Here is a 27,304-nt window from a genome sequence, read left to right as displayed (position 1 = left end):
TTTAATTACCTACTCTCATTTATATCTTCTGTTAATCATTTTTAAAAAATCCAAGTTGTTTTGTGAGTTCCCTATGCAGCCACATCAGTCCCTTTAAACAAATCTTTCTTTCCATCTTCAATGAAATAATTTATATTTGTGTCATCTCATCGTAAAATTTTCCATTATTCATTCACTTATAATTGATGTATATATTTATTTATTTGCACGCATTTATTCTCTCCTTCCCACTTTCCCTCCCCCACAGTTGACCAATGAACAACAAAAAAAATAAAACCCTCATAACAAATATGCATAGTCTAACAAAGCATATCTCTGCATTGGCCATGTCTGAAATGTGTGTCTCTTTCTGCATTTTAAATCCATTTCCTCTCTGGCAGGAGACAGATTGTGTGTTTTGTTTTTCGTCCTCTGGCATCGTGATTCATCGTTGCATTCAGAGTTCTAAAGTCTTTCAACATTTTTTTCTTTATAATAGAATTGTTATTGTTCTCCTAGTCCTGCTCACTTCATTTTACATCATTTCGTAGAAGTCTTGACAGTTTCATCTAAAACAGTCCATTTTGTTATTTCTTATGGTACAATAATATTCCATTGCATTCAATTCCTATAATTTGTATATCCATACCCCCCCCCCCCCGATAGAACACTCCCTTAGTTTCCAGTTCTTTGCTACCACAAAAAGAGAAGCTATAAATATTTTTGGACATTTCCCCTTTCTTTGATCATTGTGGGGGTATAGACCTAGAAGCTCTATTGTTGGGTCAAAGTATATTTTGGACCTAGTTTCAAATTGCTCCCCAGAATGGCTGGACCAGGGGGTGGGGAATCGTCCTTTGTTCTGTAAGATTTGGATTCAGTCAAAAGGCTGCACTTAAGGGCCTAGAAGGCCATGTGTGGCTTTAAGGCTGCAGGTTCTCACCCTTGGGCCAGACCAATTCATAGCTCCACCAACAAAAGCAGTTTAATGTACCTGCTTCCTGCAGGTCTCCCCCTCCCCCACCTTTTTTGGTTATTTTCCTCTTTTGTGATCTTTGCCAATCTGATAGGTGTGAGGTAAAACCTTAGAGTTGCTTTAATTTTCATTCTTCTAATTATTAGTGATTTGCAGCGATTTTTTCATATTGTTGATAGCTTGGATTTCTTCCTTTGAAAACAGCCTGTTTATTTTTTGAATATTCATTTCTGTATTGGGGAATGGCTCTTAGTCTTATAAATTTGAATTGGTTCTTTACATTTCTTGTATATGAAACCTTTATCAGTGAAACTTTCTAACTTTAATTATATTAGTTTTTTAAAAAAATTTAAATTTAAATTTAAAATTTTTTTGGTGAGGCAATCAGGGTTAAGTGACTTGCCCAGGATCACACAGCTAGGAAGTGTCAAGTGTCTGAGGTCAGATTTGAACTCAGGTCCTCCTAACTCCATGGCCGGTGCTCTATCTACTGCGCCACCTAGTTGCCCTTAATTATATTAGTTTTGTTTGTGCAAACCTTTTTAGATTTTATATCATCAAATTTGTCCATTTTACCTCCTCTAATCCACTCTATCCCTTATTTGGTCATGAACATTTCTCCTTTCCATAGATCTGAAAGATAATTTCTTCCTTGCTCTTTATACTTGCTTATGATGTCAAATTTTATTGGGTGAGCAGCACACCTTCCAATTTGTACATGACAAGATGATGCACAGCTATTTCTGTATCTGTCAACAATATTCCAGGTCTTTTATAAGTTTGATGCCAGAATGCTTCCTGGGTTTCCAAAATTTTCTGGTTTGTTTTTTTATTGGACACCCACATCTTCCAACCTCCACACAAAGGTTCTACTAAGGCAGCTATGGAAACCTTCTCTTAGTTGGATCATTCCAAGGCATCTATAGTTTCTACTCTTGCTAAATTGGGTAAATGAGTCCACGTAGATTTTCCCCTTTCACTTCCCATCCTCCAGTACCTGGACAGTAGACTGGCTACTTGATCAGCACCTCCTACTGAGTCTTTTGGGGATTTGGCATTGTACCTACATTCCCTTTTCTTTTGTTTTTCCATTTCCCACTTTCCTCTGCAGGAGTTGGGCCCGGTTATGCAACTCACCTTGGGGCTTCTCCAAGAGTCTTGAGATAAATGGAGTAAGTGTTAGAACCAGCTCCTTCCAGCTCAGGTACCTGCATTCAAGGAAGGACATGTGCTACAGGAGATGATTCCTGTAGATCCTAAGAAACACAGCTCCCAAGTTTCAGTCAGCCTTCTTCCCCTCTTTCTCACTCTAGTCTCCTGACAGAGTGAGGACAGGCTTAGGCAGAGATTCCCCTTTGCCTTTTCAGATTTTGTTTCCTTTTGTTTCCCCCTTGAAGCAGTTCTCCTATTCTTTTAAGGAAAATTTCATTCTTTTTGATAAAACAGAGATTAGAGGGGGACTAGCCCTTTCAACTTTTCCCCTAACAAGGGGACTAACCTGCCTTTTGTGCACATGTTACTTGGCATTAGAAGAAACACAAATGTAGTATAATCTCTGTAGGCCAGTGGAATATTCTAACTTTTCATGAAATTGTATGCTAAGAACCGTTAGGTCCTGTATACTAGAGCAGTATACACCCAAACCTTGTTAAATTCATGGTAATATTCTCAAGTTCTGAGCAAAGTGCCAAGAATAGCATTTAATGCACCCGTGTTGCCCCTCAGTTCATCACTGTCGCCATTATTTTCATCAGAACCATCAGCAGAAGTTATGAGACTTCCCATCCTAATGATTTTCTCCCTTAGCCTTCACATAGCACTTTGTTTTTAGAATTCTCTGATGAATTTATCGTGTCATACCATGTATCATAACTCTGTTGGTGTTTAATACCCCAAATAGGTTGCAAATTCCTTGAAAGCAGTGACTTTATAATAATGATGATGATGATAATAATAACTAGCATTTATATAGTGCTTTAAAATCTTCAAAGTACTATATGTGTGTGTGTTTGTGTGTATATATATTATTTTATTGTTCTTGCTTTGTCAATGAATCATATCCAGCCCATTTGGGATTTTCTTGGCAAAGATACTGGAGGGATTTGCCATTTCCTTCTCCAGCTCATTTTACAGATGAGGAAACTGAGGCAAACAGGGTTAAGTGACTTGCCCATAGTTATATAGCCAGTAAGTATCTGATGTTGAATTTGAACTCAAGCCTTTCTGACTCCAGGGCCGGTACTCTATCTACTGTGCCACCTAGCTGCCCATATATTTTATATAGAATGTAAAAAATATTATATAATATATAACATGTAAACCAATATGTAGAATATAGCAATTATCTTAATATAATCAATGCATAATATAATCTATAAAACATTATTTATATTACTTCATTTGATATTCAAGACAACCCTGTGAAGTTGGTAGTATTATTATCCCTATTTTACTGATAAAGAAGCTGAGGCCGAGAGAGATTAAGTGACTTGTCCAGGGACACTCAACTAGTGAGGTTATGAAGTATGATTTGAACTCTGATCTTCCTGACTCCAGGTCCAGGGCTTTATCCACTGTACAGCGTAGCTGTCCTAGTTATCTAAATTTTATAAACCTCTTCTACACTACCATTATCATAAACTTCCTTCTCATCATCCTCATCCTCATCCTAATCATCTCCATTACCTTTATCTGTCACTGTCAATAAAGAGATGACTATGAAAGTCTATCCCTTCAAAAGGTTTTATGTAACCATAGGCTGTGGATGTCTCTTTTTAATTTTAAGGAATTCTTTGTGTTAGAATCCTATACTTTTTGGAATACAAAGGGCCTTTTGAGATCATCTGGTCCTAACCCTCATTTTATACTTGAAGAAACAAAGATGAACTAGAGAGGTTGGGTGATTGCCCAAATTTGCACAGCTAGTTAGAGGTGGAACAGTCTTATAGAGGAAGCGCTTCAAGGAACTTCAGAGGCCTCTAGTTGAATTCCCCCATTTTATAAATGAGGAAATGAAGGAACAGAGAGATTAAGGCACTTGACCAGGGTCACACAGCCAGTAAGTAAGTGTGTGTGGGGCAGAATGTGAACCCAGGTCTTCTGACTTGTGTACCAGATACCAGACCTCAGATGCCATTTTGGAGATTGTGACTGTGACACTTTAGTGAATTTGCACTAAGCAGAGAGTAACACCTGGGGCTGAGGGAAAAGCCCTTGTCCTCATTGTGTATAATGTCATCACCATCACCAGAAAGCCTTTAGTAAGTGCCTTTTTGTGAGGGTTGCCCATCGGCATCAGTTGTAATTCTGTGCTTAAGTCCTCTCCTTCCCCAGGCCTTGTTCTAGCCAGTACTCAAGGTCAGGAGCCCTGGGGCTAGCACTGACTGCAAGCTGTCAGATTCACAGATTCTGGGGCCCACAGCTTCTCCCTACCAGCAACAAGTACCAGCTGCCATTGCCAGGACAATCCACTCTTGGTGGCATTTGTACAAGACAAGAACCATCACATTTGGATGGTAGAGAGGCAGGTAGAGATTGCACATTCTCCAGTGGACTTTACACCAATGATGGTATTATGTTTAATAGCCTGAAATATACATATGGTTCCTGACCTTAGGGAACTTACTATCTAAGGCAATCACATTGGTAAAGTTAAATTTTGAGAGCCAGAAGGATATGTGATAAAAAAGTATATTGAGCATGATTGTCTCTTGGTGTGTGTGTGTGTGTGTGTGTGTGTGTGTGTGTGTGTGTGTGTTTATGTGTCTGGGGTGAAGGTAAGTTGTTGTTCCTTTGTGTTTTTTTATATGGTAGGCTGAGAGGAAAACCAGTCCCTTCCAAAAACATCTTTTGGGGCTTCTCTCTTGGCCATGTATTGATAGAAAAACACATAAGATAATAGAGCTATAGCTTCATCACTTTGACAGGTCTGTCATATGCACAGGGGCTAGAGTGGTGGTGGTGGGGAGAGTTTGGTGCTTGCCCTTGAAGTGAAGGAGAGAACATAGCAGGGGGTCAGTCTTCTTTCCACCCTCCACATCACTTCTCCTGGGGATGAGCTGATTATAGTAATTCATAGAGAGGCAGGATGACATTTTGTTGGGGTAAAATGGCCCCAAAAATATCTCTCCAGCTTTCTCCAACTGAATGACTTCTCAGCCTCCAGAGAGGGAGCCTGCTGTCCAAATACCACTTTGGAATTACAAGTCACTTTTTTTTTTTGGCAGAGAAAACAACCAGGGTTTAGGAAGAGGACTTGGGAATGAAGCCTCCCTCATTAGAATGTACTCTCCTTGGTGTCAGGGACTCTTTTTGCCTTTCTTTGTATCCTTGGCACTTAGCACGTGACTGGCACATAGTAGGTGCTTAATAAGCACCTTTTGACTGATTTTCTTTAGGCCTATTCTTAACTCCTTCAATGGCCTAGAGAATGTCACTTAACACAGTTTTTCTTTTTGATATGGCCTAGGTAGGAGGCTATTCAACCAGGAGATCAGTGTTCTCTTAGAAGGTGTCAGTCAACATCCAGAAGGGTCTTTAGGACTATGAGTGGAGAAGTCTGTCTTGCCAACTCTTAGTGATCTGGGGTTAGATAAACCAATGTATGGGTTAGCAAGGTTTGTTGCTGTTGCCTTTGGTATTACTTTATTTTTGATAGAGAAGGAGTGGGAGGTGAAATGTAGAATAGTTTATTTTGCTTTTTTATTAGCAGCTCCTGTGAAATATTCATAGGGGAAGACATTGAAAGCATTGGCTAGATGTTGTTTTACTTCCTATGTCTGCTTCCCTTTCCCTCACTTTGCCCATTTCTACTATGTGGCCTTGGGGAAATCACTTCCTTTCTCTGGGCCTCAGTTCCCTCATCTGTAAAATGAAAGGCTTAGTGTAAATCATTTTATCTCCCATCCTATAATTACATGATAATAACTGTCATTTATATACAGTGCTTTACATTACATTATCTCCTTTCAGCCTCAGCTTAATGAGGTCAACAGCATCTCCATTTTACAGATGGGGAAACTGGGACTTAGAAAGGTGAAGGGCCTTGCTCGTGGTCACACCATAAGGGATGATAGGATTTGCACCAAGGCCACCCACTCTGTCTACTCTATCTTAGAGTTTATAGCTGACAGTTGTCTCTAAGAGATTCTTTATCCATTGCTTTAATAAGTAACTTAGGTTTGCCACTGACTAATTTGATTCTCCTCTTTTCTTTTCAGATAATTGCCTTTGATGAATTAAGGACCGATTTCAAGAGCCCCATAGACCAGTGTAACCCTGTTCATGCGGTGAGTAGGAACTAGGTGAGCTTGGAATGAGAGATGTTGCACAAGGTTATTCAAGCAACCTGTGCTAGAGGGAGTGGGAGGTAGGGGTAAGAGTGTTGGGCCGGGAATCAACAGGTCTGGCTTTTAAGAGTTGGTTTGTCATTGATTGTTTGTGTCCCTTTGGGCAATATACTTTCCTTTTCTTGACTTCAGTTTCCTCCTTTGTAAGATGAGAATTCAAAAATCAAGGCTCTGATTTTTAAGGTCAAATCTAGTCAATAAGCCAACGAGCACTTAGTAAGTACCTGCTGCATGCCAGGCACTGTGCTAAATGTTAGGGATACAAAAGAAAGGCAAAAACTAGTTTCTGCTCTCCAGGAGCTCATGGTTGAACGGAGGAGACAAAACACACCGTACAACAACTATGCACTATACAAAGAAGATATAAATTAGAGATAATCTCATAGGGAAGGTAGTAGCATTAAGGGGGATTTGCAAAAGGCTTCTTGCAGAAGGTTGGACTTTTGCTGGGATTTGAAGGGAGTTAGAGGACTCAGAAGGCAGAGATGAGGAGAGAGAACAATCCAGGCTTAGGGGAGGAGGGCAACCAGTGAAGATGCTTGGAGTTGGGAGAGGGAATGTCTTGTGAGGGACAGCAAGGAAGTCAGTATCACTAGAGGTGAGTAATGGGTAAAAAGACCAGAAAGGTAGAAAGGAGCCAGGTTATGAAGTGGGGAGAGAAGGGGACATATTTGAGATATGTTGTGAAGGTAGAATCAACAAGTTTTGGCAACAAAAATGAGGGTGAGAGAGAGTGAAGGGTCAAGGATGACTTCTAGGTCCCCAGTCTGGGTGACTGAGAGAATGATGGTGGTGCCTTCCACAGTAACAGGGAAGTTAGGAAAGCAGGGGAAGGTTTTGAGGGAAGGATGAATTCAGTTTTTGGACGAGTTGAATTTAATATCTCTTTCAGATCCTTCTATGAACCGATGACACATAGCCAAACCACTTTCAAACCAAATGTTACATATTAGCTTCCTGTTGCAGATTGGAACTATTTTTCATTTCCCTTTGAAGCACATACTCTGTGGACCTTTTGCTCAGTAAAATGTTGCTCATGACCAATTTCTCATCTTCCCTCTTTCCCCTTTGCTCTCTGTTGGTAATCCATGTCTGTAACAATTGATAGGGTTTCACTGATGCTCTCCATTTCCCTGAGTGTTGCTGCTCTAACACTAACACAGACCTGTGTCTGAGCCAGGTTTATAGAGGTGCCCTGGAATGAGAGAAAGGAGGCTTCCATTGAACAATTCTGATGAAATCTATTTCCGAGACAGACAGTCCATGCCTGAACTTTCATCATCCTAATCATATCAGGGCTGGAATTGAAAAGCAATACACTTAAAGTGTCCAGTGCCTTCCCCATTCCAACCTAGAAAAAAAAAAGTGTGTGTATGTGTGTGTAGGTGTAGGAGGTGAAGATGCTAGTCCAAATCATCAGCCTATTTCCCTCCTATGGAGGCAAAAGTCTTCGGTGAAATCCTGGTACCTTCCTGTGAAGGCAGGCCTCCTTGCCCAGTGGGAATTCACTTAGTTTTGGAGAACAAAAAAGCAGCTGGGGAGTGTTGCTTGCTAAGGTTGTGTAACACTGAAATTGGGGCTTGACTTAGCCTTCTGACAGCAACAAAAATTCCACTGGGCTCTTCGGTTATTATTTAGGTATCTTTGTCACTGCATAGCCTGGGGCATCTGAAAGGATAAATGGGGCCCCAGATGTCCGTGGGAAAGTGTCCTCAGTCAGAGATTAAATTAGTAGGGAGAATAAAGGGAGCTAGATTTTCTCAGTACTCCCTGGTGGTATATTGGATCCTGTGGGAGGCTCATTAACTCTTCTAAGCTACCAGGGTGCTTATGGGGGCAGGGTATCTGGGTGGCCTGAAAGGATTCATTAGAGCTTACTACTAGTGGGTAGTAACTGAGGCGTGGATGTTAATGATTAATAATAGTAATAGGAAAATAATAGTTAGTATTTGTATAGTGCTTTAAAGTTTGCAAAGCACTTTATGGGATTCAATTTGATCCTTGCAACAACCTTTTGAGACAGATGCTCTTATTATTCCCATTTTACAGATGAGGAAATTGAGGCTGAGTAAGGGAAAGTGACTTGGCCAGAGTCACAATGCACTGGTAGCATCTGGCTTATGTCATTGCCATAAAGTGATACAGTAAAGGTTGATGAGCTTCAGAGTGAATTTTGATAAGCCATTTTAGCTTCAAAGGTTTTCAGGGAAGTACTAAGTCTTAGACTCTGTGCCAAGCAGAGCCTGAGATAAGCACCTTCCCAGGTATGGAAGGAAGACTGCCCTGGTTTTTGCCTCCCCCCCACTTCCTTCTTTGTCTGCCTCTCCCCTCCCCATGAGATGGAAGGTTTTATTTTTCTTTTCCTTTCCTTTCTTTTATTTTCTCCTCCTCTTTCTTCCTCTTATTACTTTTTTGTCTTCCTTTTTCTTTCTTCTCCTCCTCCTCCTCCTCCTCCTCTTTCTTCTTATTCTTGTTCTTCTCCTTCTCCTTCTTCTTCTCCTTCTCCTCCTCCTCCTCCTCCTCCTTCTTCTCCTCCTTCTTCTTCTCCTTCTTCTTCTCCTCTTCCTTCTCCTCTTTTTCTCCTCCTCTTCTCCTTCCTCTTTTTCTTTCTTTACCTCTTCTTCTTCCTCTTCTTTTTCCCTCTCTTCCTTCTCCTTTATCTCAATTGGGAAGGGGAAGTAGGAGGGAGAGAAAATAAATATGAAAAATAAAAATAAATTAAATTAAAAAGGAAATGAAAACAAAAACCAGACCCTGAGCTCCTTCTCTTTGTTGTGAGTGTGCCTTAATTGTCTTGATGTTGATTATCTCCTCTGTATAAGAGGTAAGAAAAGGGGTCATTATATTCATGATTTAATTAAAGAACAGTTTTGGAAACTCTTTACTATCGAATCTATGGAAACCAAATCATTTTATATAAAACTAGCTGACATTTATATAGGCTTTAAGGCATACAAAGTACTTTACCCACATTATTTCATTTGCTTCTGACAGCGACCCTTTGAGGCAAATGCTACAGATATCATGCCTGTTTTATAGAGGAGGAAACAGGCTCACAGAGATTAAATCATTTGGCCATGGTGCTATAGCTAGTCAGCGTCAGAGACAGAATCTAAAACCAGGTATCTCCTGACTACTGGAGTCAGGCCCAATATTCTTTCTGCCATATCATTATGGAACTTACTGTGGCAAGTAGCACAGCGATACTCAAGATGGCATCTGGTATTATGAAACACTCCTGCAAGAAAATGAAGGGGCCACCCAGTGAGTGCATTATAACCAGTGTTGCCTGCTCTTCTGCCTCAGGGCCTCTTCACTTGACCATGAGCCAGACTTTGGAGATAAATTATGATCTCTTAAGAGACTCTCAGTCTGAGTCTGAGTCTGAGTCTATGGGTATTTAATTTAAAGGATAGATTGATTTGTTTCCCCCCTCCTACTTTTGAAGGTTAAAACTAAGAGGCAGGGGAACTTGCTCTGCATTAAAGACTAGCCTTGGCACACCCTGTTCTTTCTAATTTGTTGAGATAGTCAAATGGAAATTCCCCAAGGCTGGGCAGGCTGAAGGCCTTAGGAATCTTCAGAGACAAGTGATGTTGGCCCTGCAATTAGTTCCCAAGAGCGCATGCGGCGCCAGGGAGATAGACCTGGATTCTTCATTTTGGAGGAGGGTGGAGAGGCAGTCCACCATTGATACTGCAGGGCACTGGGAATCTGTTGGAAGCCTTGGGACTTAGCAGAAGACTTCATATATAGGCAGATTTAGATCTAGAAGGGCTGTAGTCTAGGGGTTCTTAATCTTCTTTTGGGACCCCTTTTGACAGAGCTAGTACAACCTATTGATCCCCTCTCAGAAGAATACTTTTAAATACATACAACAGAAAGGAAACCAATTAGTTTGAAGTATAGTTTTCAAAATATATTTCTAAAAAATCATGGATCCTCTGAAATCTATTCCTGGACCCATGAACCCCAGGTTAAGAAACCCTGATCTAGTCTAACCCCCTCATTTTTCAGTTGGGCAAACAGGACCACAGAATGAAAATGACTTGCTCAAGATCACAGAAGGAAAGAGGCAGCATGGTATAGTGGAGAGAGCACTGACTTTGGTGTTAAAGGGTCTGAGTTCAAATCCTACTTTTGTCACTTCTTCCCTGTGTGACTATGGGCAAGTCATGTAATTTTTCTGGACCTCAGTTTCCTCATATGTAAAACAAGAGGGGTTGGATTCTGTGGTCCCTTCCAGCTCTAAGCCTATGATATTTTTCTCTGAACTATATTTGAAGCAACAAATTCACTATCAGAGAAAACAACAGATAGAGAAAAATGTTTGCGGTCCTGGAACCTCCATGTTGAGGAAGCGCCCAGTCCAGTCATACATTACTCTCTAGACATTGCTTCCATGCTTTAGCCACCTTCTCCCTTTGCCTCTGTGGTTCCTTTCTCCTATTGGGGAATCTCTCCCAGAACCTCCATTTTGAGGAATGGCCTAGACCAGCCGCGCTTTATTCTTCCAACTTTGCCACCATGCAAGAGTTAGAGTACCTTCCTTCGAACCCTCTTCCCTGCTTTTTAGCTCTCCATTATGTGTTTTCTTCTCCCATTAGAATGTTGGCTCCTTGAGGTCAGGGACTGTCTTTATTTTTGCTTGTACTTTTATCCTTAGTGCTTAGCAAAGTACCTGGCACACAGTAATAAATGCTTAATAAATGCTTGTTAACTTGACTTGACTTGATCCATGTGGTATGGGCCACTGACCTTAAAAAAAATTCTTAATTGGGTATGTGGTTATGGGGATGGGCTTGGTTAAATATGATTCAGACATATTGCTTAAATCTAGGTGTGGTTTGGGTGTGACTTCAATCTGGGAGAACTCCGAAGTCATCGGGGGACCTGGGTTCAAATCCTGACTTTGCCATTTACCATTCTGACCATGGCAAGTTACTTAACCTTACTAGGTACCCTTTTTTTTTTTTTGAGGGGGGTGTCAAATGGCTTTTTCCCCTGGTACATGCTAACTACATGTGATATTTCAGGAGAACTCTAACCTCACTCTTCCCTTTCTTTCTTCTGTGCCCTTTCACAGAGAGAACGGCTGAGAAACATCGAACGTATCTGCTTCCTTTTGAGAAAAGTGAGTAAGTGCAGGACATCGGTGGCTCTGATTGTGAGATTCACACGGGGCGGGCAAGATGGTGGATATTTAGAACAAACATACCTTGCAACCTGCCAAGTTCAGGCTCTGTCTCCCAAAGGGCTAAGCCAGGGCCTTATAATCAGCACTTGGGAAATCTTGAGAGACAAAGGGAATCTAATTAGAAGGGGGTAGCCATCAATCGAAGTGTCAGGGTAATACCGGATATTTGCAAATGCCTTGGGGCTGGGTTTAATAACCTTTTTTTCCTTTGTGTGGTGACGGATGGTGGTGCAACTGACTTTGCCTCACTCTGCTGTTGTAGATATCTCAGTGTCAAGTTTGTGCTAAAAAAAGGCCTGTTTCCCCCTAGAGATTCCATGATTAGAAGATGGGGTTTTTTTGTGTGTGTTTATAACTTGTCACTGTATTCAAGAAATTAATTGGCAGTTTCTTTGGGGACACAAGATGTGATTAAGGTGTAACACAATTGCTTCTCTTTTTGGGGTTGCTGTGCCATTTAAAGAAGGCTATTCTAGGTTATGGGATTTTAGAACTGATGAGAATTGGGAGTTGCCTGCTACAAAACTTAGTAAATGTGTTTATGCCAGTAAATGATCATGTACATGCATGTATAGCCTTTACATGGTGGTTGGAACTTTCAACTTGGAAGTACTTCTAAACCTTGGTGGGAAACAACAGTGCCTGATAGATGCCTAATGTGCCAATTAAGAATGAGGCTATGCCTTCAGTTAAAGGGGCTGAGAAAAGTGGTATAGTTAGTAGAAAGAGTTCTGGATGAGGAATTGGGGTTTTGGGTTCAAATCCTGCTTGCCATTTACTGCTTTGACCTTGACAAATCACTTCTCCTTTTTGGGCTTTGGTTTCCTCTCCTGTAAAATGAGTAGGTTGATCTAGAAGATCTTTAAGGTCCCTTCTCAATCTAAATTTATGATTCCAAAAGTATTCAATAGGTCCAACAACTAGCTCCTGGAGCTTCATACCAAAGGACAATGTGAAAGGCACTATTGGTTATAAGGAAAGAGATTGGTCAGCAAATATTTAATTGAACCCTACTAGGAATGAAGGAGAGGACAGTTGTCTATGGAAGGGAAGAATTTGAAAATTTATTAATTTTTCTTTCTCCTTACTTCAAATTGATAAGATAATTGTGGTTCCTACAACTGAAGGTACTTTGTCTATTGGTGAACCATGAACATAAATAAATGAAACTGATTGGCATTTCCTTAATGATGTTTGAATTCTATATTTTCCATTTCATAGTGAAGGTAGGCTAAATCAAGTCATTCAGATGGATGTACTTCCAATCAAGGCATAAAGTATGACCCGAAGAACTCATAACAAGGAGAGGCAATGTGGTTAAGTACTGTGCTGATTATTTTTCATTTTCCTTTTATTCAATTTTATTATGCCATTTGTCCTGGAACATTTGGTTAACTGATGTTTGTTTCTTCTGACTATTAACTTCACCTGGCTAAAACCTGACTCATGGAATGATAAAATTAAGGGAAGACTTTTTGACATTCCTCAGATAAGAAGCCAAAGGGGAGTTTGAGCTTCCCAAAGTGCCTTAGCTATTTGTGGAAGGATTCTTCTGGCTCTGAGACATTGGAAACAATGTATGAAGTTATGATGCTGTTTAAGTTTGTTCAAATTTACGGCTTAAGAAAATGTATTAGATTGCTATGTGTCAAAAATTATTTGTCTCTGATGTTATTTTGTCTGTAAAAAGCATCATTAGAATCCTAATCTTTGGGGTTATTTTTCTACCTCTTGAACCTGTTAAGCATTTTAAACCTAGGTTTTTAACCTCTATAATTTCTCTGTTGTGGTACATTTATTCGGCAGCAGTAACCTACTACATGAACTCAAAGAGGAGATACTTCTCTCCTAACAGAACAAAAAGCATTGGCTTTAAAATGTCAGGACACGGATTTGAATCCCAGTTCTGCCACTTAGGATTATAGATTTAGATTTGGAAGGGACCTTGGGGGGTATGGAGTCTAGAGGTATCAAACGCTGGTCCGCATATGGCCTGCAGCACTCCCCATGAGGCCTGAGCCAGGTTAAAATGCAATAGGGAAATATTTAATAAAATAAAATATAGAAATACAATAAAATAAAGATAATAAAATATTTTAAAACTAAGTCAGCATGTGGAGATCAGCACACTGGCTAGAGTGCTGGGCCTAGAGTCAGGAAGACCTGAATTCAAATTCAGTCACAGACACTTACTAGCTATGTGATTATGGGCAAGTCACTTACCCTGTTTGCCTCAGTTTCCTCATCTATAAACTGAGCTGGAGAAGGAAATGGCAAACCACTCCAGTATCTTTGCCAAGAAAACTCCAAATGGAGTCATGTAGAGTCAGATGTGATTGAAAAAGACACTGCTTGACCAAGAATTGGAAATTGAGGGGATGCCCATCAATTGGAGAATGGCTGAACAAGTTATGATACATGAATGTAATGGAATACTGTTGTGCTATAAGAAATGATGAGCAGGTAGACTTCAGAAAAGCCTGGAAAAACTTATATGAACTGATGCTGAGTGAAGTGAGCAGAACCAGGAGAACATTGTACATAGTAACAGCCACATTGTACAATGACTGACTTTGGTGGACTTAGCTGTTCTCAGCAATGCAAGGATCTAAGACAATTCCAAAAGACTCACAATGGAAAAAGTTATCCACATCCAGAGAAAGAACTATGGAATCTAAATGTAGATGGAAGTATACAATTTGCTTTCCTTTTCTTTTGTTGTTTTGTTTTGATTCTTCTTTCTTGTGGTTCCTCCCATTGGTTCTAATTCTTCTCTACATCATGACTAATGTGAAAATATGTTTAATATGAACATATAAATAGAGCCTATATCAGATTGCACACTGTCTTGGGAAGGGGGTAAGAGAGGGAGGGGGAGAAAATTTGAAACTCAAAATCTTGTGGAAGTGAATGCTGAAAACTAAAAATTAATAAATAAATTGTTTAATTAAAAAAAAGAAAAAAACAACGCCACCACCACCAGTGGTGTGTCCAGTGTGTGGACTGCAAGGATCCTTATACGCAGATTAGAGACCCTGTTTCTATTAAAGTTTCACACCATTGATCCAGTCCAATCCTCTCATTTTACAGTTGAGGAAACTGAGGTCCAGAATGGTTAAGTTCCTCCTGGAACCTCCATTTTGAGAAAATGCTTGGGACAACCATGCTTACTACTCCATTTTGCTTTCATATCCTTTCTCAACTTTTTCACCATGTCCCTGCTTGGGTTTTCTTCTCTTCTCAAATTCCCTTTTCACAATTCCTCTCCTCCCTTCCTTTCCTCTCTTTCTCCCTTTCTTCTTTCCTTCCTTTCTCTCTCTCTTCTCCCTCCCTCCCCATATCTTTCCTTTTTCTCTATTTCTGTTTCTGTCTCTCTTCCCCCCCTTACCTCTTCTCTCCTCCCTCTCCCTTTCTTTTCCTCTCTTCTTTCCTTCCTCCTTCCCTCCTCTCATTAAAATATTAGCTTCTTGAGGGCAAAGACTTTCTTTTTTCGCTTGAATTTGTATTCCCAGTCCTGTATAGCACAGTGCTTGGCACACAGTAAGCACTTAATAAATGTTTATTGACTTAAGTGACTTTCCAAGATCAAGATAGCAGATGGCAGTGTCAGAATTTAAAGTGACTTTAGAAATCATGTAGTTAGGTCGTCTGATTTTAAAGATGAGGAAACTGAAGCCCAGAGAGGTCAAGTGACTTGCCCAAACTCACACTCCTTGGAAGTGGTAGAGTTGGGATTTGAACTAGGCTCTCAGATTTCATATCCAGGACTCTTTCCATTGTATCACATTGCCTCTCACTTTTGTTACTTTGCCTCTATGGGTCTCTTTTCTTCACGTGTAAAATAAAGGCTTTGAACTCGATAATTCTTAATGTCCTTTCCATCTTTAAATCCTATGATTTGGAATTAGGTATATACCAGAGAGTCATTATAATTTTGCTAACGGTTCTCCCCTAGAGAGGTGCTTGGCATCACTCTCCCTTTTCTTCTAACCCCTTATTATCTCATTCTTTAGGTCTGACACACAACTCAATATAATAGCTTCTGGGCAAAGTAAAATTAAACCAGTTATCCCAAATCCTGTATTAGTTTTCTTATTGGCACTCAGAATGGGTTCCCCTTCCGCATTCTCTGGCAGGAGGCAGAAGGAATGAGGAAGGCAGAGTCACAGCCCAGGTCAACCGGGATATTTGCTTTGCAGTAATAATCCTGTTGCTCCATCATTTATTTGCTGCTCCCAGTTTGAATGCACATTGCTAATGGTTGCTGTCTGCTTCCTAGCCCTGAGAGTGCTTTATTTTGAGGTCCACATTCTGGGTTGTGAATTTAGTAGGGGCCCAGCCATCATGTATGTATTTATATACAGTTTGCAATACCTATGGAGTTAACAGATTGAGTCTTAGGCAGTTTTTGAGAAAAAAACTTTTTTGATAATCTTTTTCTATTTTAGATTTATTTTCATTCACCCATACTCACTCCATTTTTCTCTAGGTCCCTTCTGCCCCCTTCCTTCCCCCTGCTGCTGTCCATGGTTCTAAACTGGCCACCTTTTCCTCCCGTCTAGCATTAGCCCAGGGAGTTGGCACTTATCTCTTGCCTAAAGCCAATTCTTCACTCCATCCCTTCTCTAACCACAATTCCAAGCACACATTCAGTATATGCAGTAAGGTAAGGTGTCCTGAGCCTAAATACCTCTACCTTGAAAGTCCCTTCTTCTTTCTTAAGGGAAATGAAGGAAGTGGCGTGAAGGACAACGGGCTATAGCAGAAAGAGGAACAAGCTGGATAGAGTTGAACCTTAGGTCTACCACTTATAGCTTCTATGACCTTGAGGAAGTCCCTTAATCTTCTTAATTAATGGGTCTTAATCTTCTCCTCTATAAAATGAAGGTACTTAACTAAGGTCCCTTTCAACTTCAAAGCCTACATGATCATCATGATCCTCTCATCATGAGGTGAGGCTGGTCCTGTGTCTTGTGTCCTTTTTAGGTTTGTCTCCTTATGAATGAGCTTGAGGGTTCAGTATTGCAAAGGCTTGTAGGTGTGTGGGAGAACTGGGGTTGATCTATCCAGTCAGCATCACCACCGTCTGGGAACTGGTACCTTCCAAGAAATTTCTTGGAACTAGTCTCCTAAACACCCCAGAATGTACTGCATCTCCACTACTGAGTGTTGTCAAACCTCCTCCTCAGCTTGCCTGGGAGAAGGGAAGGGATTTTCAAAGCCGAGCCATTTTTAGCACTGTAATTATCAGAAAATGTGTTCTTTGGGTAATTGTCTGAGCTGTAGGATTCTTCTTTCAACTTGTTCTTATGATGATTCATTTTTTGTTTCCTATGGCAAAAGTCACTGGTTCCTTGTTTGGCATGATCTGGGGGGGAACATGTTGGGGGCTCTGCAACCTGGGTTTAAGAGAAAAAAGTTTGACAACTATGCACTCAGACCCCTAGTTATGGATTCATCTTGGAATTAGGATTCACAACTTAATGATTCTTCAAGTGAACGAAGGTATTCTAAGAAGAACATTGACTAGCTATGCTCCTGTGATAGGTCCATTTCAAGAAGATGCAGAGAAAACACATGACTTAAGTTGCTGCCAATTGAATAAGATGAGAAGTTCACACGAAACTGTTGGGAAACAAACAAACAAAAAGAACACCTAAATTTCTTAACCCCAATTGCAATTAAACACCAGAATAGTCTACCCAAAGAGTTGCCAAAATCTCTGTCCCTAGATATCTTTCATATTAAATAATAACTCATAAAGAGCTTTGAGGCTTACAAAGCACTTTTCTCAGAAAAACTTTGCGAGGTAGGGAGCTCAAGTATTTTCAGCCCCATTTTACAAATGAACAAACAAAAAACCTGGAGAATTGAAGTGACTTGGCTACAGTCACTCAGCTTGTGAAGCGTCAAAGCTGAGCCTTGAACCCAACTAGATCCCTTCGCCCTAAGCCAGATGTTCACTCCACCATACCAAATAAGAGAGCCAATTCTGCTGGGTGGTTCAGGTTTCCTTGTGCCATAACAGACAAGACATATCTATTCGATATCACAATCTTCCTTTCAGCTCTAGGTAGTTGTTATTTTCCACTTGGTTCCTTATTTCCCCAATCTTTTAGGTGTTTTGGTCCTATTTCACTCCAGCTTTTCTGACATTTTCTTGAAACTGGAAGGCTCTAATACAAGGATTCTTAATCTGGGCTTCATGGACCCCAAAGTTTTTCTAGATAGACTTCAGGGAGTCTGCAAACTTGAATGGGGAAAAATTACATTTTTATTTTCTCTAACTTCTAACTGAAATTTACCATTTCCTTAAATCATTAAAAAATTATTATTCTTTGAAGGAGTCTATTGGCCTTATCAGACTGCCAAAGGGGTCCATGGCACAAAAAGTTAAGGATCCCTGCTCTAATAGATGGAGCATTGTCACCACCCATGTTGTGAACCACTTGATTTGGTTTTATGAGAGTAGATTAGTGTAAGTGGAGATTAGTGTGAGTTGGGGGGTGGGGTGTGATTTGATACAAAAGGTCTAGGCAGGTTCGGTACAAGCATCAGATAAAAAAATGGACTTAACCACTATTAAGTTCCTACTACGTAGCTAGGCTCAGATCAACCCTTCCCATTGCTTTGGTTAAATGGGGCACCAATCCAGGGGTCAATCCTGATTAACTTGTTGAGATTACAGTGTAGTAAACCTTTGTTAGGGACTTTCTGAGAGCTCATCAGTTGGGGATAAATTGATTGACTCCTTTTGTGCTGGACTATAAAAAGATAACCTTTTTTTCCCTCTTTACCTTCTTTTTTTGGAGGGTGGATCAGATTGTGTCAGGGCTAAGACCAAACTGGGGCCCTGAAAGAGTTAGAGGTGGGCATGGATAAAGGAATACCTTCCTCTGGGAATGACTGGTAGCTGCCTTGGAGCAAAGACTCATGGGCATTGCATGTGTTCTCACTAATGCAGCCCAGACAAGATTTCCCATCAATCTTAATCAGTCAATCAATCCACAAGTCTTTATGAAGCAGCTATTACATGTCAGGCACTGTGCTAGGTGCTAGGGGTATAAGTGCAAGGACTCAAGCAATACCTACTCATAAAGAGCTTATATTCTAATAGAGGAGACACATGTACAGGTACTCATTTCTACTTCATACATATAAAGGAGTTAGATACCAGGTGGTGTGGGAGGGAGAACACTAGCCATTGAAGGATTAAAAAGGCTTCATGCAGATGGTGTTTGAGCTGGGCGTTAAAGGAAGAGAAGGACTCTGGGAGGCACAAGTAAGGAGGGAACACCTGATGCCCACATTCCTGGCCCCAGCCTTGGAGAGACAGTGGGATTAACTCTTTATTCTGAAAGATGTCATCTGCAGGGAGGGGAAGCATGCAACTGAGGAGGAGTTTCTTACTCAGGCTTCTAATAAGAGGAGGTAAGTTCATGGGCTTTGCCATATTCTTGGGGAAAGGAGGATCATTCATGTGGCCCCTAAAGCTAGAGGAGCAGCACGAGACTAAATCTTTGACAGAGGGAGAAAAAAAATAATTGGTCTTTTCCCTCTGCTACTACAGACCATAGAGATCTAGTGGGAAGGGGATTAATTCTCCAGCAATCTCAAGTTACTTTCCATTTTGTGGTGATACCTGTATGGGTCTTTGGAGTGAAGGTGAAACTCATTGGAATGCAAGAAGTTACCTATTTAGCATCCCTGAATCAGTTTTCTTCCATGAGGGGAGTCCAAGCCTCCAGGGTAGTACCATAAGGCTGGATGCCTATATGGGGCTCCATGGTGAAGGTTCAAATCACTAGACTATCAATAAGCTACCAGTCTAATAAGCCCAAATTCCTTTTCTTTTAAGGGGAGTCTAAATAAAAAGGTGGTCTCATGAATCCAGGGTACTACATAGGGTCCTGAGGCAGCTAGCCAGTTGGTGCAGTGGATAGACATGAGGCTTGGAATTAGGAAGACTTGTGTTCCTGAGTTCAAATCCAGCCTCAGGCACTTCCTAGCAGTGTGACCCTGGGCAAGTCACTTAACCCTGTTTGCCTCAGTTTCCTCATCTGTAAAATGGAGAAGTTAAAGGCAAACTACTCCAGTATCTTTGCCAGGAAAACCCCAAATGGGGTGACGAAAAGACTGAACAACACATAGGGTCCTAGGAAGGTGGAATTCACTGGAGAGGATGAGAATTAAATTGTTTATGGGCTATTGCAAGTTCTTTATGTGTTTTCTCCATTTTCTGTGGAGTGAAATAAAGATTATTTGATATGAATTGTTACCTTGAGTGCTTGTAAAAGTGATAGGGATTCTTTTACTTACATTTGAGACAACTTAGACATGAGCTATAGTGAAGCTATTTTCAGAACTTTCCCAGAGGGAACTCCAGGTGCAGGCAAAACAAACAAAAGAATTGTGATGTGGGGAGCCTTTCCTCAGGATGGAACTGAGTCCATGTAAGGCCAGAGGCTGGGGTACTTGGTCATGGGTTCCAAATTCACTGCTTTCCTCAGGGCAGTGTGATATCATGGAAAGAATAATAGACCTTTAATCAGGAGACATAAGTTCTATTTCAACCCTGCTACTTACTATGTGTGTGTGACCTCTCTGAGCCTTAGTTTTCACATTTATAAAATGGAGATAAGACATTTATATTAGCTGTTTTAGGGGATTATTGTGACTTGATGTATGCAAAATACTTTATGACCAAATAAAGGTGAGTCATTTTTATTAGGGTTAGATAGAGGATGAAGTCTTGTTCCCATATTTGTGGAATTGAATTTTATTTACTAAGATGAGGCTGGATGTGAGGAGAAGAAATGGTAAACATTTATTAAGCTTTAACTGTGCTAAGTGATGGAGATACAAAGAAAGGTAAGACAATCTCTGCTCTCAAAAAGTTTATCCTCTAATGGGGGATGACAGAGCCCAGAAGGAAATTGAAAAGGCAGGGGAGTACCAGGGGGTACCTGGTGAGGGGGCATGATGAAGATGTTGATACGGTTGAAACCAAGCAGAGCAGCTGATGGTAAATCTGACATTTTGAGCCTTCTATAAAGGGAGGCTATGGTAGGAGTTTTTTGTTCCATACTCTAGCTCTCTAATCAGAGATAGAAGCAACTGAGGATACTGATGAGATGTAAGTAGCAAAGCTCAATCAATCTCCATGTTCATGATGAGTTTCTTGGTGATGAGTTTATCTGGGGAGGAGGGCACACGATCATGATGGAGGGACATGATGAAGATGATGGAGTCAAATCAAGCAGAGCAGCTGGTGGCAAATGATTATTTGTAGAATGATGAAAAGAGATAAGCAAAGCAGTGAACAGACTGCAGGAATTTCTGGTTACTTCTTCAAGAGCCTGGGCTGCAGGAAGGGAAGGGGCTGCTTTCAAAGTCTGTCAGGAATGAATCCTATTCCAGTCCACCATTCTGCTGACTCCTCAGCTGGAGAATTTCAAGTTCTGTCCCAGTTTCTGTGACCTAACAGGTAGGTGCTAAACATACCTAGCCTCTTGAGAGGTCTGTCACAATTGGTGCTTAATATTTATTGAGCTTCAATTTCCTGGTGGAATAGTGAAGACAGTGCCTTCTGGCTAATTACTGGAACCCTGGGCACAAGGGATCGATTTGATTCCAAGTCATTTCAGCTGTTAATGCAGTTCTTCCATTAGGGATCTGGAGGGAATGGTCTATTTTAATTTGAGAAGGGATACATTAAGTAAAAGAATGGGACTGCCTCAGAGGGTGCTTCTTTACCTGGAACAAGTTTTGGTTCTGGTTGTTGGGGCTCAGAACAGTGTCCTGGTTGGGAGGCTTCCATAACCGTAGATGGGAAAGCAATGGCATGTGTTTGGGAAATGGCAGTTCTGAAGTCCAACTCTTTCTTCAGAAGCCCTGCCTTCTGAATCTGACCATAATACTATAGTTTATCACTTTTAAAAGAAATTGTTCAACTCAACAGCCATTAATTAAGCATCAATTGTATCTGCTGCACTGCATTAGACACTGGAGGACAAAGATGAAAAATGCCAGTCCCTCTGGTCAAGGAGCTTGCAGCCTAATGGGGGAGGGCTGTCATGGACACAAATTAGTATGATGCCAAATGGATCGTAATGGGAGAAAAGAGTTGATTTACAAGCATTGCTCACTGAAGAGGGATCAGAGAAGACCATATGCATGAGTGGGCACCTGAGCTGGGGCTTGAAGGAAGATAAGAATTCTGAAAGGCAGAATTGACTTCCAATAGACTGACCATGTTACTTCCCTACTCAAAAGCTTATTATGGTGCCAAATGAACAGGGAGGCCAAAATGAGCTTGGGGAACAAGTAGTGATCCAATTTGGCAGGAATTTAGATTGTGTGAAAAGAAACAATGTGAAATAAGGCTAAAAAGGTAGATTGGAGCCAGATTGTGAAGGGTTTTAAAATGCCAGGCAAAAGAGAAGCAGCATAGTATAATGGATAGGATGGTGAATTTGGAGTCAGGAAGACCTGAGTTCAAATCCTGCCTCAAGCATTTATCAGCTACATGATGATTGTGAACAAACAACTTTCTTTCATGAGCCTCAGTTTCCTGACCTATAAAATGGGAATACCTTTGGATGCTAAAGTGCTATACACATGCCACTTTTTAAAAAATCTTTTTTTCCCCCTTAAATAGTATTTTATTTTTTCCAATTACCTGTAAAGATAGTTTTCATCATTCACTTTTTATTTATTTATTTATTTTTTGGAAAGGCAATTGGGGTTTAGTGACTTGTCTAGGGTCATACAGCTAGTAAGTGTTAAGTATCTGATCTGAGACCGAATTTAAACTGAGGTCCTCCTAACTCCAGGGCCGGTGCTCTACCCACTGTACCATCTAGCTGCCTCCACCATTTACTTTTACAAGATTTTGAGTTCCAAATGTTCTTCTTCCTCCCTCCTTCCCCTCTCCAAGACAGCAAGCGATCAGATATAGACTATACATGTACAATCGTATTAAACATATTTCCATATTTGTCAACACATGCCACTTACAATGATTATTTTATCTTAAAATTAAAAGGGCACCATAATAAGCTTTGAGCAGGGAAGTGACATGGTCAGTCTATTGGAAATTTATTTTAGCCGTGGTGTAGGGAATTATTAGAGAGGAGAGAGCTGGAAACGGAGGCTATTAGAATAGTCTAGGAAAGAGGTGATGATGGACAATGTGGGAGGAGGGAACAAATGCATTAGATGTTGTACAAGCAGAATGGACATCACTTGACAACTGATCGCCCGAGGGCGATGAGAAAAAAGGTGGTTAAATAAATGGTCAAACACAACAGTGCAATTAATATGAACAAGTATGAGGAATATAAGGAAATCTGAAAAGTCTATGAAGTAAAGCTTTAAAAAAAGCATAACCAGAACAAAGTACATACTAATTAGGATCATATAAAAGGAAAACTAAATGAGAATAAACAGACTTAGAAAGAAATTTAATGGAGCTTTAGAAGGACTGACTGAAAAGTTATGACCTTTTATGTGTTGAAATCAATTTATTTAAACTTAATAGTTGCAAAACAAACTTAAAGAGCTGTGCTAATTTTAATTTTGTTTATGATAAATAATTTTATTCATAAAGAAAGGCAGAGCTTGAGGATGGTGTTTTGGGGATAGCCACACTAATGGGAATGGAGGGAGATGAATCAGTAAAGCCAAAAAAAGAGTGATTAAACAAGGAGAGAGGAGTGTCACTGTAGCCATGGAGGGCTGAGTACCCAAAGGGTAGAAACGGTCAAGAATATATGACACTGCAGAAAGATTAAGGACAATAACCTGATGAAAGCCTTTTGGGTCCAGCAATTAAGGGGTCATCATTGACCTTGGCCAGGTTCAGTAGTAGATAGATTGCGATGGATTTGGGAGTGAATGGATGGTGAGGATGATGAGGCAGAAAGAATAGAATACTCTTCTCTAGAAGTTTTATCAGGAAAGGAGAGAAGAGATATAAAATGGAGCTTGAGGGTGTGATAGGGTCAAAAGAAAGTGTGTGTGTGTGTGTGTGTGTGTGTGTTTAAGAGGCCAAGAGAGATCTGTGTACCTTTGTCAGAAACAGTGAAGGAACCAATAAAGAGGGAAAGATTGAATGGAGGAGAGAGAACAGGATAATAGGATCATGGCTGATAGTCTCTGGGGCACTCTGGTGTCAGTACGCAGAAATAAATGTTTTAGTCATGCCTCCTATATCTACATAGGATCCATTGTTAGAAGTTATAAGCAGCCCCAGATGGGTGTTTATGTCAGACCAGCTTCCTGCATGTTAGTGGCCAGTGTGTGTGTGTGTGTGTGTGTGTGTGTGTGTGTGCGTATGTGTATGTGTGTATGTGTGTACGTGTACTGGGTCCTGCAAGTCAATGATAGGTGTCAACAGTAATCCTCCAGGGAGGTAGTTATTGGTGCAACTAAAAACATAGATCAAAAGCTCACCACTGATGGTGATTTTCAAATTGGCTCCATAAGCCAGAGCAATTATAACGTCATGGGGTGAAATTCTTGTGGATAGTGGGCAGAGATGGAGCCAAGACATCAATCTAATGATAATAACTCATATTCTCTGAGCACTTTAAAGTTTACAAGTCATATTTCTTCATAGCAGCTCTGTATAATAAAAAGCTACAAGGTTCATTGAATTTTTTTGCACAAGAATATGATTTTATTGGTGTAGAAAACCAAATGGCAGCTTAAAAGTAACCCAAAGTCTTCCAAAGTAGCCCAGGCTCACTGAGAGGCTGAGTGACTTCCCCATGGTCACAGGACTGGTTTGTGTCAGTGGCAGGACTGAACCCAGCTTTTCTGGGCTTTGAGGCCAATTCTTTATCCATTAGATTGCTCTTCCTCCCTAGAAAACTACAACTTTTCTATATTGATGCAGTCATAAATCTGTACAAAAACTAAATCAAGCCAAACATACACTTGTAGTTCCTATTTCACAGGTTTGTTGTGAGGAAAATGTTTTGTAAATCCTTTAATACTATAGGAATGAGTTATTAATTTTAGGTTAATCCCTTGGCTCCATCTCTACCCACCGTCCACAGAAATTCACCCCAAATGACAGTATCCTACCAGAAATAATTGTAACCAGTTTGAAAATCACCAGTGGTAGTGAGTTTCTGATCTAAATTTTAGATGCATGTGTTGTTGTTTGCCTTTCATTCTCCAAGAGGACTGATGATATCAGGACGGTAATGTCATAATGTCTTGACTTGCAGTGAATTGGATTTAAGTGAGGCAGGGCTGTGCAAACTCATCAGCTTTACTCTCTCCTCTAGGGTCATCCAAGTCCAAGACATCGATCAGGAAGACTAGAGATGACCCCAGATACAGTAGGAGATCCTGGCCTTTTGAAACTAAGGTCTTTCCCAGGTCTCAGTTAGCCTGAGGCAACACTCATTCAGTGATTTAAGGCTAGGTAAGAAATGAGCCAAAAGATGGCCTAGTTTCCCTACTCAAAGACAAAACCAAACAAACTGGGAGGGGAAGATCCTCAGGGTTTTTGGCCAGAACAGAAACACTCAATTACCTGGGAAAGTGGGGCAGTGCTATTACTATTAGCCTCTGCTATTGACTTGCTTATAGATTCATTATACCCACCTTATACATGTAGACAGAGTGAAGTCTAACTGGTAGAAGGTTGACCTTGGAGCCATTTTGACCAGGGTTCAAGGTCTGACCATAATACAAACTGGCTGCCATGACATTCTTACCTCTGAGATTTTCCCCAAATTGTCCCCATACCTGGAATATATTGACTCTTTAGAATCCCTGATTTCCTTCAAAGCTCAGCCTGAGGGCATCTTCCCATATTAGACCCTTCCTGATCCTCCCAGCTTCTAGTGAATGACCTTCTGAAATGACCTTGCATTTATTTTGTATTTATGTATCTGTTTTCATACTGTTTTCCACAATATAATAGAAATTTCTTGAAGACGGTAACAGTTTAATTTTTGTCTTTGTATCTTCGTCTTTATTACATAGTAATTGTTTAATTATTAATTAATTATTATTAAGTGTTTAATTAAATTAAGTATTAATAAATACTTTTTGATTAATGGAGTTCATAGGTCTCTATCAAAATTAAAAATCTTATAGATGGATAAACTGATGCTAAGAGAGGTTAAGTAACTTGCACTAAGTCACAAAGCTGAATTGAGATTTGAACCCAAACCACTCCAGTATCTTTGTCAAGAAAACCCCAAATGGGGTCATGAAGAGTTGGATGTGACTGAAGAACAACTTCCGACTTCTAAATTTATTGCTGCAATACCATCCTGCCTTTCAAACCTCATCTTAGCTTGTGTCTGAAATATTTATACATTTATTATCTTATTCATTCATTCATTCATTTGTTTGTTTGTTTGTTTGCTTGTTTATTTAATAGGGGTTAGTCCTGTGCTTTAGGAAGATTGTTTGACAGCTGAGTGGAAAATGGATTGGAGTAAAGAACTCTAGGACCCTGTACTTGTCTCTGTGTGTCTGTGGGGTTGGGGTATAGGTCATAATCTTTTTCCAGGTCAGGTAAATCACTATGGGAATTTACCTAGGAAATTCAGCCCCAGGCTCTGCTGGCTAGTGCATAGTTGAATATCTCCCGAAATGGTGCCTCCATCTCAGTTAAGAAACCAGAGCAAGGAAAGAGCACAGGATTGGACAAACACAATTTCAGACCCACATTGACAGGGCTAAGCATAACCCTTGAAGGCTTGCGTCTAATTCCATGTAACTTTTCTACCGGGGGCAGCTCACCCCTAAAGGGAACACTCCAAGAAAAGTAAAAATACACTGGGACAAAACTTGCAGCTAGTTTGGAAACCGTATCTTATACATAATTTATTTTTCAGATTTGTTCTGTGGCAAACACCTCATTAGTCAGTGATAGAAATGGCACAGTTTATTTGCTATGTAGCAGGGTTCTTGCAGGGCTCTTGATTTCCAAAGCTGATGGGACTTTGGGGGAGAAAGAGGAAAGGAAGGGAGGGGATGCAGGGAGAAGAGAGGAGAAGGGAAAAGAGGAAAGGGCAGGACAAGACAGGAGTTGGGGAGAGGAGGGGATGGAAGGAAAAGAGAGAAGAAGAAAAGAGGAGAGGGGAAGAGAGGAGCAGAAGAGAGGAGAAGATAGGAGAAGAAGAGAGGAGAGAAGAGGAGAGGAAAGGAGAGAAAAAGGGAGGGGAGAGAAGAAGGGAGGAGAAGAGAGAAAGAGTTCAGTTTTCATGTTATTTCCCTCCCATAGTAGCACCAAGACAAAACAAAACATCACTGAAACAAATCCTTACTATTAAACAACAATCATCAAATATTTACGAAGCATTGATTATATGGCAGGCACTGTACTAGCATTAAGGATACAAAGATTTAACGCACCACCACCACCACCACCACCACCACCACCACCAAAACAGTTCCTGGCCTCAAGGTATTTGCATTCTATCAGATCACCATATGGCATCTGGATTTTTTTTTTCTGTAAAGTTTTAATTTTTATGTGTTGTGAATGGTTGGTTTTCTGGAATTCCAAAGGAAATAAATTTCACAATTAGTAAAATATGCTTATCTGAATCAATGAAATAATACAAAGATTAGAAATGTTTTCCCAAAAGGAAATCCTGGAAAAATACCAAAATCCTGTGATTCAAAAGCCTCCAACTTGATATTTCTGGGTACAAGAATCAGTAATTAATGATAAGTATAAAATTTTATTATTTAGAAATCCTAATACAATTTCAGACTTTCTTTACTTTTACTGGTGGCTTGTGGCATCTGGATTTTTAATTGAAGTAA

At 40.3% G+C, this 27,304-nt stretch overlaps 1 protein-coding gene across 2 annotated transcripts in view; it reads left to right on the top strand.

Annotated features, from left to right (window-relative positions):
• The window catches only part of LOC114050199 (protein cornichon homolog 3), a 176,841-nt gene that overhangs the window by 83,291 nt on the left and 66,246 nt on the right, over positions 1–27,304 (top strand). The window contains exons 2-3 of one of the 2 annotated variants that reach the window (XM_027871836.1): positions 6,175–6,243; positions 11,390–11,437. In XM_027871836.1, coding sequence (XP_027727637.1) covers positions 6,175–6,243; positions 11,390–11,437 — 117 coding nt within the window. The remainder of the gene's footprint in view (positions 1–6,174; positions 6,244–11,389; positions 11,438–27,304) is intronic. The other variant, XM_027871837.1, reaches the window with a different exon arrangement.

This window comes from Vombatus ursinus, unplaced genomic scaffold (genome assembly GCF_900497805.2).
Source record: "Vombatus ursinus unplaced genomic scaffold, bare-nosed wombat genome assembly UNPS02014798.1, whole genome shotgun sequence".
Taxonomy (NCBI): domain Eukaryota; kingdom Metazoa; phylum Chordata; class Mammalia; order Diprotodontia; family Vombatidae; genus Vombatus; species Vombatus ursinus.
The sequence above is the reverse complement of the archived record's forward strand: the minus strand, read 5'-3'. Positions and strand labels throughout refer to the sequence as shown.